The 17,255-nt window shown below is 48.9% G+C and overlaps 3 protein-coding genes across 6 annotated transcripts in view; 2 read left to right on the forward strand and 1 right to left on the reverse strand.

Moving 5' to 3' along the window:
- Window positions 1–4,125, forward strand: ZDHHC24 (zinc finger DHHC-type containing 24). The gene is made up of 3 exons (XM_003419409.4): window positions 1–282; window positions 1,373–1,650; window positions 3,830–4,125. Exons 1-3 carry the CDS (start codon window positions 2–4, stop codon window positions 4,123–4,125), a joined length of 855 nt encoding a protein of 284 aa, XP_003419457.1. The 5' UTR covers window position 1.
- On the forward strand, window positions 1,537–8,317 carry LOC111747557 (U3 small nucleolar RNA-associated protein 14 homolog A-like). The gene is made up of 2 exons (XM_010599018.3): window positions 1,537–1,650; window positions 4,871–8,317. The coding sequence occupies exon 2, from the start codon at window positions 4,917–4,919 to the stop codon at window positions 7,254–7,256; it is 2,340 nt and encodes a 779-aa protein (XP_010597320.1). The 5' UTR covers window positions 1,537–1,650; window positions 4,871–4,916; the 3' UTR covers window positions 7,257–8,317.
- BBS1 (Bardet-Biedl syndrome 1) overlaps window positions 8,287–17,255 on the reverse strand; it is a 24,606-nt gene continuing 15,637 nt past the window's right edge. For 3 of the 4 annotated variants that reach the window (XM_064287743.1, XM_064287742.1, XM_023559560.2), the window contains one exon: window positions 8,287–17,230. In XM_064287743.1, coding sequence (XP_064143813.1) covers window positions 17,144–17,230 — 87 coding nt within the window. In that variant the 3' untranslated portion in view covers window positions 8,287–17,143. The remainder of the gene's footprint in view (window positions 17,231–17,255) is intronic. The other variant, XM_064287744.1, reaches the window with a different exon arrangement.

Here is a 17,255-nt window from a genome sequence, read left to right on the forward strand (position 1 = left end):
CATGGGGCAGCCGTGGGCGGTGGGGAGCGCAGAGGGGGCGCCAGCGCGGCTCCCTCTTGTGATCACGGCGCTGTGGGCCGCGGCCGTGGGCCTAGAGCTGGCCTACGTGCTGGTGCTGGGCCCCGGCCCGCCCCCGCTGGGACCGCTGGCTAGGGCTTTGCAGCTCGCGCTGGCCGCCTTCCAGCTGCTCAACCTGCTGGGCAACGTGGGGCTCTTCCTACGCTCCGATCCCAGCATCCGGGGCGTGATGCTGGCCGGCCGCGGGCTGGGCCAGGGCTGGGCGTGAGTGGGGCGCGGGGTCCGGCGGGGGAGCGGGCGCCTTGGATAGGGGGAGGGGCCCGCGGACATGCGTTGTTAGAACCAGGTTACGTTAGGGTCCGGGATGTTAGGGCCAGAGAACTTTAGAACCTGGGATTCTAGGTAGAGCCAGAAGGAGTAGCATTCATTCACTCATAAATATTTATTGAGCACCTACTATGTGCCGGGCGCTCTTCTAGGCCCTGAGAATGCAGTAAAACAGATTCTCCATCTGGAGCTGATTACATGGAAAAAAAAAAAAAACATGGAGGGGAGAAGTAATACACTATAGGCATAATAAATAAGTAAATTATTTAGAATGTTAGATGATAGTGTTTTGGAAACAAAAAGTAGAGAAGGATAAAGGAGGTGCTTCTTGCAGTTTTCAATAGGGTGGTCAAGGTTGGCCTCATTGAGAAGGTGGCTTTTGAGCAAAAACATGAAGGAGGTGGGGAGTTAGCCATATGGGAATCTGGGGGGAAGAGTGTTCCAGACAGGGGGTTCGTACATTGCAAAGGCTCCGAGGCAGTTGTGTGCCTCTCATGTTCTGGGGACATCAAGATCAGTGTGGCTGGAGTGGAGTCAGGGAGGGGGAGAGAGGTGCCAGACATAACGGGTGGGGTCAGAGCATGTAGGACCTTGTAGGACAATAAAGAAAAAGGCTTTGCTTTTTACTAGGACTGAAACGGAGAGTCATTGGAGGGATTTGAGCAGAGGGACACGACTTAGGTTTTAAAAGGATCAGTTGGGCCACGGTGGTGAGACTAGGAGGGGACAGCTCATGGTGGCTTGCACCAAGGTGGTGACAGTGGAGGCGGTGAGACGTTTGCTCCTGGATTTGAGAGGCCAGAGGAAGGCCTTAGAACCAGGGACGCTAGAGCTGGAGACCTCTGGTCTGCAGAGCTAGAGCTGGGAGGGGCCTGGGAAATGTTTTTGTTCAGTCTGCACTTAGGCAGAACCTGGGGCTCAGTGGCTGCTCCTGGTCCCCTGGGATGGGCTCAGGGGCTGCCCTGGGGCATGACATGGGGCATCCAGAGCTGCTGAGAACTCTGACCCTGTGCTGCCTTCTCTGCAGCTACTGCTACCAGTGCCAGAGCCAGGTGCCGCCACGCAGCGGGCACTGCTCTGCCTGCCGTGTCTGCGTCCTGCGCCGGGACCACCACTGCCGCCTGCTGGGCCGCTGCGTGGGCTTCCGCAACTACCGGCCCTTCCTGTGCCTGCTGCTTCACGCCGCCGGCGTCCTGCTCCACGTCTCGGTGCTGCTGGGCCCTGCACTTTCAGCCCTGCTGCGAGCCCACGCCCCCCTCCACGCAGCCACACTCCTCCTCCTGCCCTGGCTTATGCTGCTCACAGGTGAGGAGCCTGGGCGGTGCTGCAGAGAGGCAGACACCCTGGCATTAGCCTGGGGAGGGGGGGAAGCTCACTGTGGTGCGAGATGGGATTTCTTACTGGTTCTCCTGGCAGTGTCCTGGGGCCCCAACCCCAGTGTCCTTCATGCAGGGAGAGGGCAAACTTGTGCCCTACTGGTACAGTGGGGATAAAACACAGTGCCTTAACCCACGTACAGAGTCCTGGCTGGGAGAAGAAAACATTCTCGGAGGTGTTGGCTGAGCAGGAAAGACCGGTGGGAGTTCAGTAGGGATGGTGGGGGAATAGGGGGAACAGCATGAACAAAGGCTCGGAGTTTGGGCAGGAAGCAGCACAGGGACTTTGATGGGAATTGTGGGAATTAAGGCTAGGGAGGTAGGTTAGGACTGGTGGAGGGCCTTGTATGCTGGTGTGAGGAGATGGCCCTTATCTGATTGGGCGGTGGGGAGCCAGTGAAGGTTATATACAGAGGAAGGCCCCATTATTGGAAATGGCGAGGAGAATGCAATGCGAGGGGAAGATGTGGATCAGGAGGCTGACAGAGAGGCCATGGCCTGGAGAGCACCACGCAAGATAAAAACCTCGCTAGTCTTTATACATTTTGTTCTCTCCCTGCAGAATGCTTTGGGCTTTCTCTTCCCTGACTCCCTTTGCCCGAACTTGTTTTGTGGTTACTAGACTTTCCTGAGTTGTCCCTGCACTTGCTCATTCTGTCTATCTCAACCCGAGGCCTGTACTCCCTGCAGCCCAGGGGAAGCCTGTGGAGGCCACCACGGGGTTGGTCTGTTTCTTCCTCAGTCCGCACTCGCTTCCTGGCCATCCCTCCTCTACCTTCCTCATAACTCCCAGTCTCACTGAGACTCAGTCCCTCCAGCCACACCTCCTGGACTCCAGTGCATGGCGCCTTCTACTCCCTCCCCCTGCTCACTGCAGCCTGGGGCCCCAGCTCCCAGGCTCTCTGCCCTGGGCCCTGCTGAAACCACCCATCTTTCAGAGTCTATGCGTCTTTCAGAGTCTATGCAAATGGCCCAAAATAGATAAAGTGTCCTTAACTCATCCTCTTAATAAGTTATCATGGTGTTTTCTCTTCCCCGTAGGCTCTGTCTCTCCCTTTTTTAAATTGAGGTAAAATTCACACAGCAGACACCATTGTAACCATTCTCAAGTGTGCATTTCAGTGGCTTTTAGAACATTCACGCTGTTGTGCAACCGTCCGAAAACCAGTTGCTGTCAAGTTGCTTCTGACTCATGGCGACCCCGTGCTTGTCAGAGTAGAACTGTGCTCCGTAGGGTTTTCAATGGCTGACTTTTCGGTAATCCCAGAATTTTTTCGTCATCCGCAAAAGAAACCCTGTACCCGTTAAGCGTTCCATCCTCATATTCCCCATCCCCCAGTCCCAGGCAACCCCTAATCTGCTTTCTGTCTCTCTGGATTTGCCTGTTCTGGACATTTCATATAAATAGAATCATACACTACGTGGCCTTCTGTGTCTGGCTTCTTGCACTGAGCATAATGTTTTCCCGCATTTCGTAGTTCATTAGTTCAGCAGATGCACAGTGGCGACTGCGGCCAGGGCCATCCGAGACGCTGCACTTTTCCACTGTCATGTACATCACAGCTGTAATCAGGTAGCTGAGAAGTGATCCACTGGGTGTTGGTGTGTGAGCTCCCTGAGGGCCAAGATGTTTGCTGAGCTCGTCCTTGTGTTTACAGTGCCTAGAACCCAGTTTAGTGGCACAGTGGTTAAAGCACTCAGCTGCTAACCAAAAGGTTAGTGCTTCAAACCCACCAGGCGCTTCACGGGAGCAAGATGTGGCAGTCTGCTCCTGTAAAGATTTACAGCCTTGGAAACTATATGGGGCAGTTTTACTCTGTCCTGTAGGGTTGTTATAAGTCAGAATCGACTTGACGACGGCAGTAGGCTTGGTTTGGCTTTTTTTAGCACCCAGTTTGAGATGTGTAAGTGAGGGTCTCTCTTAGGCAGGGGGCTGTGTCTGCCTGGGTCCAGTGTGCTCCCGTCTCCCAGCGTGGCACAGCTGGCCAGGGAGGTGCTTGCTGAGTGAGGGAGGAGCCCTGCTTCATGTTGGCGGTTAGGGGAGGGCAGGAGCTGGGCTCTGGGGACCTGGTTGATTGCTGCCCTCACCCTCTCTCCTCTCTCCACAGGTAGGGTGTCTCTGGCGCAGTTCGCCCTGGCCTTCGTGACGGACACGTGTGTGGCGGGGGCACTGTTGTGCGGGGCTGGGCTGCTCTTCCACGGGCTGCTGCTGCTGCGTGGCCAGACCACCTGGGAGTGGGCTCGAGGCCAGCACTCCTATGACCTGGGCCCCTACCACAACCTGCAGGAAGCCCTGGGGCCCCGCTGGGTCCTCGTGTGGCTCTGGCCCTTCCTCGCCTCCCCCTTGCCTGGGGACGGCATCTCTTTCCAGACCCCAGCTGACAGGGGCCTCATGGCTTCCTGACTCCAGGAAGGGCTCAAACTGTACTGGGGGACAGGGAGTAGGCTGGCCCGTAATGCCTGTGGCTGCTCCGGAAATAACCCAGGCTGCTGCCCCAGCCAGCCTAAGCTGGAAATTTGGGATCCATTTGGCAACTCCAGCCCCTTGCTTCACCTTAGCCATGCCCCTACCCCACTTGGACCCCGAGCCATCCATGGCTGGGGCCCTGTGACTGTGCCTCTGTTGGTGGCCCCAAGTGCTCTGGAGGACCTGGGAAGGGCTGTTTGGCCAGCCTCACTGCTCATTCACCAGGCTAATAAAGCGCCCACTTAGTTCTTGTCCTCCCACCGTCTTGGCTTGGTTTCTGGCCCTTGGCTTTGTTGCCTCAGCTACTGTTTCTGGTCCCTCTGATTGACAGGCCTGGAAACTAGGGAGTGTCTGAGGGCTCAGGGGCCAGGGCTTTGCCTCCTCTGGCCTTGGCATGGGGGGTGGGGGTGGGGCTGCAGGTCAAGATGGTGTTGTCATGGGCCAAGGTATGAGAACACAGACATTCCTCCCTAGGTTCAGGTCTTTAGAGCTAGAAGCATTTCTGCAACAGCAATGCCATTGACCCTCTCTCTAGCCACATTGGGCAGCAGTTATGACCGTTATTTTGTGGGTGGAAAACATAAAGCTTTTAGAGTTTGATGGGATAAAATCATGGGGTAGTAAATGGAGGAGTCAGGATTTGAACCCAGGTCTTTGTGCTTTCTCCTTCACCTGTACACAGCAAAAGGAAGTGAGTAGGGCTCATCTGTGAGAATGAGACTGTGAAGATGAGTGCAACTGGGGCAGCAGAGAGCCTTCTGACTTTGAGCCATCAGGAAGAATTAGCAGATTTGCCAAAGGACTGCCCCTGGAGCACCAGTGAAGACGAAGGGGACAGTGATAGAGAGAGGAAGCATCAAAAGCTTCTGGAAGCAATCAGTTCCCTTGATGGAAAGAATAGGCGGAAACTGGCTGAGAGATCAGAGGCCAGTTGGGATGTGTCGGAGTTCAGTGTCGGTTGTGAAGGAACAGGAGAACAGCTGGTCCTCTCAGATCTGCTTCAGCCCATTAAAACTTCATCCTCCTTGGCCACGGTGAAAAAGCAGCTGAAGGGGGTCCAAGCAAAGAAGACTGTGGAGTTGCCCCTTGACCAAGAAGAGGCTGCACAGGTCCACAGAGAAGTGGCATTCAGTACAACCTCCCAAGCTCTTTCCAAATGGGATCCTGTAGTTCTAAAGAACCGGAACGCAGAGCAGCTGGTTTTTCCCCTGAAGCAGCAGCAGCTGGACTTTGCTCCCATCGAACATGTGCTCGGTGGCTGGAAGGCAAGAAGTCCCCTGGAGCAGGAAATTTTTAACGTCCTCCACAAGAACAAGCAGCCAGTGATAGACCCTTTACTGACTCCAGTGGAGAAGGCCTCTCTCAAAGCCACGAGCCTGGAAGAGGCTCAGATGCGCCAAGCAGAGCTTCAGAAAGCCCGGGCCCTGCAGTCCTACTATGAGGCCAAGGCTCGGAGAGAGAAGAAAATCAAAAGCAAAAAGTATCACAAAGTTGTGAAGAAAGGAAAGGCCAAGATAGCCCTAAAAGACTTTGAGACCCTTCAGAAGGCCAGTCCTACCACAGCATTAGAAGAACTGGAGAAAATCGAAAAGGCCAGGATGGTGGAGCGGATGAGCCTGAAGCACCAGAACAAGGGGAAGTGGGCCAAGTCCAAGGCAATTATGGCCAAATATGACCCAGAGGCTCGCCAGGCCATGCACGAACAGTTGGCCAAGAACAAAGAACTGACACAGAAACTCCAGGCACCTTCTGAGAGTGAGGAAGAGGAGGGGGCTGTAGAGGAGGATGGACTCTTTGTCCCTGATGTCGTGAACGAAGTCCAGATGGACACACATGGGCCCAACCCCTGGATGCACACAAGTTGCACCAGTGATGTGAAAGAGGCTGAAGTCCTGAAGGACCCTGAACAGCTTCCTGAGCACCTGGCCTTCGAGGATTCAGAAGGTGAGGGGGAAGAAGGTCCAGTAGCAGAAGAAGCAATGTTGCTGAAAGAATCTGAGGAAAGGCGATGCCTTAGGAAAAGGCCTGAGCTCAACCAGGACACCAAGCCCGTAGGTCGTCAAGAAACACAAGACCCTAGCAGCCAGGAGGTGCTGTCCGAATTGAGGGCGCTGTCTCAGAAACTCAGCAAGGAAGACCGTCAGCCCAGGAAGCAAAAAGCGAACTCAGCGGGGGCCATTCTCCCAGTCCAGAGAGAGGAACCGGCCCGGGAGGAGGAGGAGCCCTTGTTGCCGCAGAGGCCAGAGAGAGTGCAGACTCCAAAAGAGCTGGGCAAAGGAGGCTGTTCGCAAAATACGGAACTTCGCAGACCTGTGTTACAAGGGCAGCAGATGGAGAAGAACGCAAATAATCAGCCTGATGCCCCGAAGAAGAAGAAAAGGAAGGAGCAAATGATTGATTTACAGAACCTCCTGACCACAAAATCTCCTTCCAGGGAGTCTTTGGCAGTTCCTACGACGATAGACAAGTTGGAAGGTGAAGAAGAGAGAGACCAAAAGCAGATGATAAAGGAAGCTTTTGCTGGGGATGATGTCATCAGAGACTTCTTGAAAGAGAAGAGGGAAGCTGTGGAGGCGAGTAAGCCAAAGGACGTGGACCTGACGCTGCCTGGCTGGGGCGAGTGGGGCGGTGTGGGCCTACAGCCCCGTGCCAAAAAAAGACGCTGTTTTTTAATGAAAGCCCCTGAGGGTCCTCCAAGAAAAGACGAGAATTTGCCGAATGTGATTATCAGTGAGGAGCGCAACATCCACGCCGCAGCTCACCAGGTGCACGTGCTTCCATACCCATTCAGCCACCATCAGCAATTTGAAAGGACCATTCGGACCCCTATAGGGTCTATGTGGAACACCCAGAGGGCCTTCCACAAGCTGACTACCCCCAAGGTTGTCACTAAGCCAGGCCATATCATTAAGCCCATAGAAGCTGAGGACGTGGGCTACCGGTCTTCCTCAAGGTTGGACCTCTCCGTGGTACAGAGGAACCCAAAGCGACTCTCCATCCATCACAAAAGACCCCTGAAGAAAAACTCCGTAGGCGGAGTTGCTGGAGATGACGTCTTGATGTCCTGATCACTTCCTTATTGGGCTTGGCGTTCCTGTCATCTGTACCATCAGTTCCAAAAGTGCCTTACCACGCTGTGCACACAGTTAAACTGCGCTTTAGAAAGAAAGGGAGTAGGAAAAAAATCAGGGCAAAGGAACTGGCTGGGGACATCCAAGCATCTGTGAATGACGGTGTTCCTCTCTGTGGACTCTTGAGGAGCCGTTCGTTAAATATTTGTATTTCAGTATCTTTATAGTTGATAGACTTCCAGTGGCAGGTTCGAACACATGGCTTTATCTCTGCTTCCTCTTAAAATCTCACTAGAATAACTGCAAGAAATTATATCAATTTACAAGGAGAAGGAAAATAGGAGGGCAGAAAACAGTAGACCAAAGAGTCAGACAAGTTTTAAAAGATGGAAAGTGGGTAGAGACCTGTTTACTCCCTTAGCAGATAATCAGAAGCGGAATGTCAGCGTTCCCAGAGGCAGGTCAAACTGCCCCCAGAGCCCTGCAGAGGCTCGCAGTTCCACCGGGACTGGGGAAGGTGAGGTGAGGCAAGGGGGCGGGAACGGATGCAAAGTCTACAGGAGGAGCAGTGGGTGCGCCCTCCCTGCACAGCCCCGCCCCACACCTTGTAGCCAGGTAGCTCCACCTGAGAGCGGTAGGTTACTCGGAGAATTAACTGAACCTGAGAAGGTCTGAGTGTCAGGGGCACTGGGCACAGGGGAGGGTGGGGGTAAGGAGCTGGACCAAAAACTAAGCAAAAATGAGTGTTACGTGATATGGCTGCTGGAGGATCCACCAGGGAAATGGCCGGTGTGCTCCCCAAGGGTCCCCAGAGAAGCCCACTCCTCTGACAGGCCCTGCCCATGCCCACAGAGGTTCCAGCTGTTTGGTGGGTTTTTTTCCTACCCAAATGGCCTGATGTATTACTAACTTTTAACTTTTATTTTTTAACTATGTTAGGAACTTTGCGTACCTGGCAGTTTGGGCTGTACAACCCTCGGCAGATCGTTCCTCTTCCCTCCTCTGCCTTCTCTACTTCCAGAACATCTTATTCTCTTGCTCTTTGTTAAATAGTGATGAGATGCCAGGAAATATTAGTAAAACAAAGAGCAACAACCTGCCCCTCCACCCCCATGTGAGAAAAGGACCACCACCACATTTGACGTCCCTCGTGACCCCCCTCCGTGTAGGGGAAACACAGTCTTAGGCATTCCCTGGCGTTGCTGTATAGTTTTATTTCCTAAGCTGGTATTAGTTTGGTATGTTTGTGAATTTTATATAAATGGAATCTATACCATGTTCATTCTTCTCTGACTTGGCTTTTCACTCGTTATGTGTCTGACATTTATCCACATTAATGCACGTAGCTATGGGGTCCCCTTTTCCCTGCTGGACAGCGATCCACTGCAAAGACTACAGTTTAGTTTTCTATTTGTTTCACTGGTCATTTTGTCTACCCTTGTATCATCCGCTAAAGTCTATTCTTGGTCTGTTGTCTTCCATATAAATTTTAGAGTCAGCTTATCAGGTCCCACCCATAAAAACCCCTTTGAGATTGTGAATGGAACCAGACTGAATCAATGCATCAGTTTGGGGAAATTGACGTCTCCATGAAATTGAATTTTCCAGTTCATGAACATGGTGTATTTCTGTATTTAATGTTTTTTCAATAAAGTTACATATTTTTTCTCAGATCATGACTTTGTTCATTTTTTCTTAAGTACTTGATATTTTTATGCTATTATACATAGTTTTTGAAAGTAGAATGTGTCCAGCAAATTTGTCAAAATTTATTCTTATAATTTACGTGTAGATTCCTCTCAGTTCATATTTAGAATCATATCATCTATGAAAAGACAGTTTTGTTCTTCCTTTTAATTCTTATAATTGCATTTCTTGCTCCTTCAAGATGGGTGAGACTGCCATATAGTGTGGAATAAAGGTAGCAAACACTTGACTTGTTTTGCCCTCAAAGGGAATAATTTCAGTATTTCACCATTAAATATGTTTGCTGTGGGTTTTTATAAACTTGTTGCTGTCGAGTCAATTCGTGGGTTTTTTATTGTTAGGTGCTGTCGAGTCGGTTCCGACTCATAGCGACCCCATGTACCACAGAACGGAACACTGGCCGGTCAGCCCTGCGCCATCCTCACAATTTTTATGCTTGAGCCCATTGTTGCAGCCACTGTGTCAGTCCATCTCGTTGAGGGTCTTCATCTTTTTGCTGACCCTCTACCAAGCATGATGTCCTATGCCCTTCATTAAGCTGAGGAACTTCTATTCCAAATATGCTGAGTTTTATTTTCAATCTTTGTCTCTTAAGAAGACTACAGACGGATTTTATTATCTAAATAACATCTTTTGTATTCTAATTCAAGTGTTCAGTCATTTATATTTACTGTAATTTTATACTTGGATATATTTCTATCACCTTATTTTGTGCTGTTTGTCCCACCTTTTCTAGTTTTTTTTTTTTTTAATTATTTTTATTTAAAGTTATTTTTGCTGGGTGTAGAACTCTAGGTTAATACAGTGAAACCTCTGAAAGCTGGAACTTGACAAGACTGCCTTGTTTTCCCAGGTCTCACAAGTTTTCTGCCTTTGACAGGGCAGAAATATACCACTTTTCTATAGCTCGTTTTAGCGGAAAATATTTGAGTTTTCCTTCTCTGCCAGGTTTCTGTCTTACACAGGTTCTGACGTGCACAGGTTTTCCCGTAGTTACTTTCTCTCGAAACGTTGAAGATATTATACTGCTATCTCTTGGTCTCCTTTGTTGCTGTTAAGTCATCTGTCATCCTTTTGTTGTGGTTGATCCTTTGAAGATCACTTTTTGAAAACATTTTTCTTGTGGTGAAATGTAACATTTACCATCTCCGCCATTCTGACACGCACAAGTCAGTGACGTTTATTATATCCGCTGTGTCGTACAACAATTACCACTGCTTCCAAGCTTTTTCCTCACGAAGCCACTTCGGTCTCTCCTTTTAGGATCTTTGGTGTGCTCTGTTCTTACGACGAGGTGCCCAGTCGTGGACTTCTTCTCACTTACTCTGTTGGGATTCATTGGGTTTACTGATTCTGTGAACTGATGTCTTTGATCAGTGCTAGAGAATTCTCCATCATTATATCTTGGGATACTTCCTGTGCCCTTTCTACTCCATCCTTCTTGCTTTTTAATAGCTCCCGTTACCTCTCTCTGTTCCTGGTCATTCTGGGTAATTCCTACAGCTCTATCATCCAGTTACTTCTCTCTTCAGTTGCTAAACCTATCCAGCTTTTTTTTTTTTTAAAGTTTTACCAGTTGATCCATTTCAAATATTTTACTTTTCTAGTTCTTTTCAAATCTGCTTCAGCATTTTACATAATCTCTTGCTCTTTACTCATATTTTCTTTAAATATATTGAAAACATTTTATATTCTGTGTTTGGTAATTGCAATAAATCCTTGTGAGTCTGATTCTGCAGGCTTTTGTTTCTGTTGGTTCTTGCTCAGGCATTATACCTTTTTTTCCTGCAATTTGTGATTTTGGACACTGAGTTCATATTTCCTAGAATCTTATCAATGGGGATTCTTTGGGATTGGGTTAAAAGTAAATTACTCAAGAGAGGAAATGTTTTTGTCTGTCAGTTGCCTGATGACACACAAACCTTGCCCAGCTTTAAACTAAATTTCCAACTTGGGGCCTTTTGGACCACCCAGGTATTCAATTCAAGTCACAAACTCTTAATCAGGGCTGGTTAAAAATTTTGAGGAATGGTCCCTCCACGTGTACCCAGCACTAAGCTTGGATAAAACTCAGAGGAAACAGTGATAATGCAAGGAATGAAAGAAAAAAAGAGAATGTTCTCAGACAAGTGAGAAGATACTGCATCTTTGAAAAAATATCACAATTAAGGATTGATGAGAGGAGTTGGAAATTAAAAAAATTCAGGAGAAGAGCTGGAAGATAGAACTATCTCAGAAAACTGAACAGAAAGACAATATGACAGAAGAAAATCAGAGAATCAATGCTAATTCTTTCTGGAATTACAATTTATCAGATGCTGGGCTTAACAGGCGCTCCAGAGAGAACAGAGAAAAAAAGGGGAGAAAATCCCTAAAGAAAGGATGCAAACAAAATTTCCTGAAACTGAAGGATGGATGTATGTGTCCCCCGACTAAGTAGTGCCCAGCACAACGAGTAGGGTACACAGGAAGGCACGTCCTGAAACGTCGAACCCTCAAAGAAAGAGAAGAAGTAGGAATGGCATGGAACTGCTCAGTAAGCATTACCAGGAGCTGGAAGACCAAGGAGTCCTTGCCTACATGAAAATGATTTTCAACTTTGAGTTTTATACCTCAGCCAAGCTATCATGAGTGTGAGAACTGAATAAAGTTTCACACAAGCAATGTCTTAGAATTTTTAACTCTAATGACTTTTGAAAGAAGGTACCTGAAGATAGGCTTCTTCACCAAATGAAGGGTAAAAGAACTATAAAGGGAGAGGACATGGGGTCCAGGAATCAGGGGATGTAGCCCGGAGAAGACAGACATGGGGTCCAGGAATCCGGGGATGTAGCCCGGAAAAGACATGGGGTCCAGGAATCAGGGGATGTAGCCCGGGAGAGGCAAAGGGAAGCCCTAGGAGCGCAGCTCTGTAGCAGCCTCGGGAGCAGGCGGCTTCACTGAAGCACGGGGAGATAGTGGAACCGGTAGAAGACTTTGTTGTTGCTGTTGCCGTTGAGCCTGTCATCTTTCAGGCACGGATCACCAGACCTTTCCTCTGACGCACCTCTGGGTACCTGTAAACCACCACCCTCTTGGTTAGCAGTCAAGTGCTTGTTTGTGCCACCTAGGGACTCCTGGGGGAAGAATTAGCAATTAGTATAAATGACCTGCTGAATAGGTCAGTGTTTCAAATCTAACAGCTGCTGAAGATGTGGCAGTCAGCTTCCATAGAGTGCAGCCTTTGAAACATCCATTATAATCAGAATGTGGAATGTACGAAGTATGAATCTAGGAGAATTGGAAGTTCTCAAAAATGAAATGGAATGCTTAAAAAGTTTGATATTCTAGGCATTAGTGAGCTGAAATGAACTGGTAATGGCCATTTGGAATTGGACTATCATATGGTCCGTGCTGGGAATGACAATTTGAAGAGGAATGGTGTCATAATCATTGAGGAAAAGAGCATTTCAAGATCTATCCTGAAGTACAGTGCTGTCAGTGATAGGATAATATCCGTATGCCTACAAGGAAGACCAGTTAATACGACTATTATTCAAATTTATGTACCAACCACTAATGCCAAAGATGAAGAAACTGAAGATTTTTATCAACTTCTGCAGTCTGCAATTGACTGAACATGCAATCAGGATGCATTGATAATTATTGGTGATTGAAACGAGAAAGTTGGAAACAAAGTTGGAACAAAGTTGGAAAATATGGCCTTTGTGATAGAAACTACACTGGAGAGCGAATGATAGAATTTTGCAGCCAACGACCTATTAATTGGAAATACCTTTGTCAAAAACATAAACAGCAATTATACACATGGACCTTGCCAGATGGAATACACAGGAATCAAACCAACTACACCCGTGGAAAGAGACAATGGAGAAGTTCAATATCATCAGTCAGAGCAAGGCCAGAGGCTGACTGTAGAACAGATCATCAATTGCTCATATGCAAACTCAAGCTGAAGTTGAAGAAAATTAAAACAGGTCCACAAGAGCCAAAGTACAACCTTGAGTATATCTCACCTGAATTCAGGGACTATCTCAAGAATAGACTTGACTCATTGAATACTAATGACTGAAGACCAGATGAGGTGTGGGATGACATCAAGAACATCACACATGAAGAAAGCAAAAGACAGGAAAGAAAAGACTAAAATGGATGTCAGAAGAGACTCTGAAGCAAACGGAAAAAATGATGAAGTAAAAGAGCTGAACAGAAGATTTCAAAGGGTGGCTAGAGAAAACAAAGTATTACAACGAAGTGTGCAAAGACCTGGAGTTAGAAAACTAAAAGGGAAGAACACTCAGCATTTCTCAAGCTGAAAGAATAGAAGAAAAATATTCAAGCCTCAAGTTGCAATACTGAAGGATTCTATGGGGAAAATATTAAACGATGCAGGAAGCATCAAAAGAAGATGGAAGAAATACAGAGTCAACATTCAACCATTTCAGGAGGTAGGATATGATCGGGAACCAATGGTACTGAAGGAAGAGGTCCAAGCTGCACTGAAGGCATTGGTGAAAAACGAGGCTCCAGAATTGATGGAATACCAACTGAGATATTTCAACAAACAGATGCAGGGCTGAAGTCCTCACTTGTCTACTCCAAGAAATATGGAAGACAGCTACGCAGCCAACTGACTGGAAGAGATCCATGTTTATGCCTATTCCAAAGAAAGGTGATCCCACCGAATGTGGAAATTATCAAACAATATCAATATCACATGCAAGTAAAATTTTGCTGAAGATTATTCAAAAGCGGCTGCAGCAATACATTTACAGGGAACTGCCAGATACCCAAGCTGGATTCGGAAGAGGACATGGAACCAGGGATATTATTGCTGATGCCAGATGGCTCCTGGCTGAAAGCAGAGAATACCAGAAGGATGTTTTCCTGTGTTTTAGTGACGACACAGAGGCATTTGACTGTGTGGATCATAACAAATTACGGATAACATTGCAAAGAACAGGAATTCCAGAACACTTAATTGTGCTCATGAGGAACCTATACACAGATCGAGGCAGCTGTTCAAACAGAAAAACGGGATACTGTGTGGTTTAAAATCAGGCAAAGTGTGCATCAAGAATTGTATCCTTTTACCATACTTACTCAATCTGTATGCTAAGCAAATAATTCAAGAAGCTGGACTATATGAAGAATGGGGCATAACGACTGGAGGAAGATTCATGAACGACCTGCGTTACGCAGATGACACAACCTTGCTTGCTAAAAGTGAAGAGGAAGCACTTACTGATGAAGATCAAAGACCACAGCCTTCAGTATGGATTGCACCTCAACATAAAGAAAACAAAAATCCTCACAACTGGACCAATAACCAACATCATGATAAATGGAGAAAACATTGAGGTTGTCAAGGATTTCATTTTACTTGAATCCACAATCAACACCCATGGAAGCAGCGGTCAGGAAATCAAATGATGCATTGCGTTGGGCAAATCTGCTGCAAAAGACCTCTTCAAAGTGTTCAAAAGCAAAGATGTCACCTTGAGGACTAAGGTGCACCTGACCCAAGCCATGGTGTTTTCAATTGCCTCATATGCATGTGAAAGCTGGACAATGAATAAGGAAGACCGAAAAACTGATGCCTTTGAGAGACAGGGTTGGTGAAGAATATTAAATAGACCATGGACTGCCAAAGGAAAGAACAAATCTGTCTTGGAAGAGGTACAACCAGAATGCTCCTTAGAAGCAAGGATGGTGACACTTTGTCTCACATACTTTGGACATGTTGTCAGGAGGGATCAGTCCCTGGAGGAGGACATTATGCTTGGTAAAGCACAGGGTCAGCAAAAAAGAGGATGACCCTCAACGAGATGGATTGACACAGTGGCTGCAACAATGGGGTCAAACATGACAATGATTGTGAGGATGGCACAGTGTTTGGTTCTGTTGTACATAGGGTTGCTATGAGTCGGAACCGACTCAATGGCACCTAACAAGTAGGTACATGCTTTTTGATATTTTTTTTTAAAAAAAAAAGGACAGTGACTTTAACCTCCTTTTCCTCATCCTTAATGTACACAATTTCCTTAGCTCTAACCAGTACGTGCAGTGGGAACCGGGTACTTTTTCTTCTTTATATTGTTTGGTGTACACTTGTCCACAGTGCAGTTCACATATCTATTTTTAATAAGGGGCATGTATTACTGGAGTCCCTGGGTGGCGCAAATGGTTAAGCGCTCGATTATTAGAAGAAAGGCTGGCGATTCGAACCCACCGGTACCTCAGAAGACAGGCCTGGCAATCTGCTTCTGAAAGGTCACAGCCTTGAAAACTCAACACAGCAGTTTGACTCTGCACACACAGGGTTGTCGTGAGTCAATACTGACTTGACAACTAACGACAGTATTACACTATATGTTACAGAGTATTACACTTGAACTCGCCATGAGTCAGAACTCACCCACTGGCAACTGGGGAAAAAAGTATCACACTTTATAAATCCACCTTAGGCAATGGGCACAGGTAGGCGCGGTTTCTCCTCCTCCTCATTTATTAATAGCTCTGAGTAGGACTTGGATCAGACTTTCTTATTCTGAGTTCCTTGTTCCTAGCTTAAGTGGGGTGAAGGGACGGTGATGTCGCCTGGCCCAGCACACTACCCTCCACGTGACAGCCTGGCCTCTGCTTGCACAGCTCCAGGGACAAGGAGCTGGTTGCCTTCTAGGTACTTCCCTGTCTGGTAAGCTCCATTAGAAAGTTCTTCCAGGTTAAGTTGAAATCTCTGACTGACAGCTGCCCTTGGGGGCGACACTCCCTCCAAGCCACATCTTTCCATTTCCAGGTTAAGCTCCTGCTTGTCCCAGCTGTGCCTGTGCTGGCTTGATCTGGAAACCCTTAGATCCGGAAACCCTTCGCCATCCTAACCCAACGACACTGTGTTAGTGAGTGGCTGCTTCAACTGTGGCCGGGCAGGCAGAGAAGAGGGGACGGGTTCTTTCTTTGGGCCAGGCCCCTTACTTCCCTCACCATGCCAAGGGCAGGGTGGGCTGTGGCTGTCACCCTGTCTCCCACTGTGTCTTGGGCACAGAGGCTTGGGCCCTTGGCTCAAAAGCAAAAGTTCTGCAGTGATTCCTGTCAAGTGTCACCTTTCTGGAGCCGGCTCCTCGTTTTCTCCTGAGGGGCTGCCAAGTTGATGGGGTGTCAGAGTTGAAGAAGGTTACAGTCTGGTCAGAAGCCCTCATTTTACATGTGGGGACACTGAAGCCCAGAGGGCTTGGTTACCTCCCCTAAGCTGAGCTGTCCACCAGCAATGGGCTGCACCTGGTCAGGTAGGGGACAGTAAAGATCTCCAGGGGGCATGGATCCTGGCTCACAAGTGCCACAGGGTGGCCCCTATAGCACCAGCCCCACAGAGGAGGACAGGGAGGTGGGCCAGGCAGATGTGCCAGGGGCTCCTGGAGGCACCCAGGGTCGCTGGCCCTTGGCTTTCCAGCTAATTCTCTCACACTGTGGCTGCTGCCCCATGAACTGTCTGCCCACATGACTGAGCTGGGGGCCAGGGCTGAAGAGGGCATCTCGATGGGCAGTTCTGTGACACCTCCCCTGTGTACCCTGGCCCCACCTCTGCTCTGCCTGGCTTAGCCTTCCTCTGCTGGGCATGAGTATCCAGGTTGGGGGCAGCTGTGTGTGGTCCTCAGCGCCCTGTGGGGGCTGCCCTCTACCGTTCCGCAGCCTTCCGGAGCATCGTAGGGCTAAGACCCTGGCCGAGTCCAAGATTTCAGGGAAGCCTTCGGAACAGAAGGAGGGGCCCCTTGGTCAGCCGATGAGGGGAGCCCACAGCATGTACTTGGCCTACAAGCCGAGCTGGGAACAGGGCTGTCTCAGACCTTGGCAGCAGAGTGACGGGCCAAAGGGAAGAGGCCAAGGAGAAGGGCTGGGCCTCTCCCCTCACCTCACCTCTACGCAGTCCATGCTGCTCCTTTGGACCTGGGTCTGGTTTCGGGAGAATACCAGGGGTGGGGGCGGAGGAGCAGCAGGAGCTGAAGGAGAAGGAGCTGAACCCTCTGGGGGCTCGCTGACCTGCTGCCCTAGGCACAGCGGTGGGGTTGGTGAGAAAGGGGCATTGAGGAGCAAAGAGGGGCACTGTCTGCTGTGTGGAGCCCTGCCAGCCAGCGGAGCTGGTGTGTCCCCTGGTTCTGGCTCCACACAGGTTTGTAGGGTCAGGCGGCTGCCAGCCCCTCGCTCACAGGCATGTTGACGTGGGCACTCAGCAGAGGCGCGGCCTGACCTTCCCGAAGCACCAGCACCTGAGGAGGGGGTGCCTGTGCAGTG

Source organism: Loxodonta africana, chromosome 7 (genome assembly GCF_030014295.1).
Source record: "Loxodonta africana isolate mLoxAfr1 chromosome 7, mLoxAfr1.hap2, whole genome shotgun sequence".
Classification (NCBI taxonomy): Eukaryota; Metazoa; Chordata; class Mammalia; order Proboscidea; family Elephantidae; genus Loxodonta; species Loxodonta africana.

Excerpts from the sequence above, each read along its gene's own strand:
- LOC111747557 (XM_010599018.3), top strand. The coding sequence starts at position 4,917 with ATGAGTGCAACTGGGGCAGCAGAGAGCCTTCTGACTTTGAGCCATCAG.
- ZDHHC24 (XM_003419409.4), top strand. The coding sequence starts at position 2 with ATGGGGCAGCCGTGGGCGGTGGGGAGCGCAGAGGGGGCGCCAGCGCGG. Across the intron at positions 283-1,372 it reads GGGCTGGGCCAGGGCTGGGC|CTACTGCTACCAGTGCCAGA; the intron begins GTGAGTGGGGCG and ends CCTTCTCTGCAG. Across the intron at positions 1,651-3,829 it reads CTGGCTTATGCTGCTCACAG|GTAGGGTGTCTCTGGCGCAG; the intron begins GTGAGGAGCCTG and ends CTCTCTCCACAG.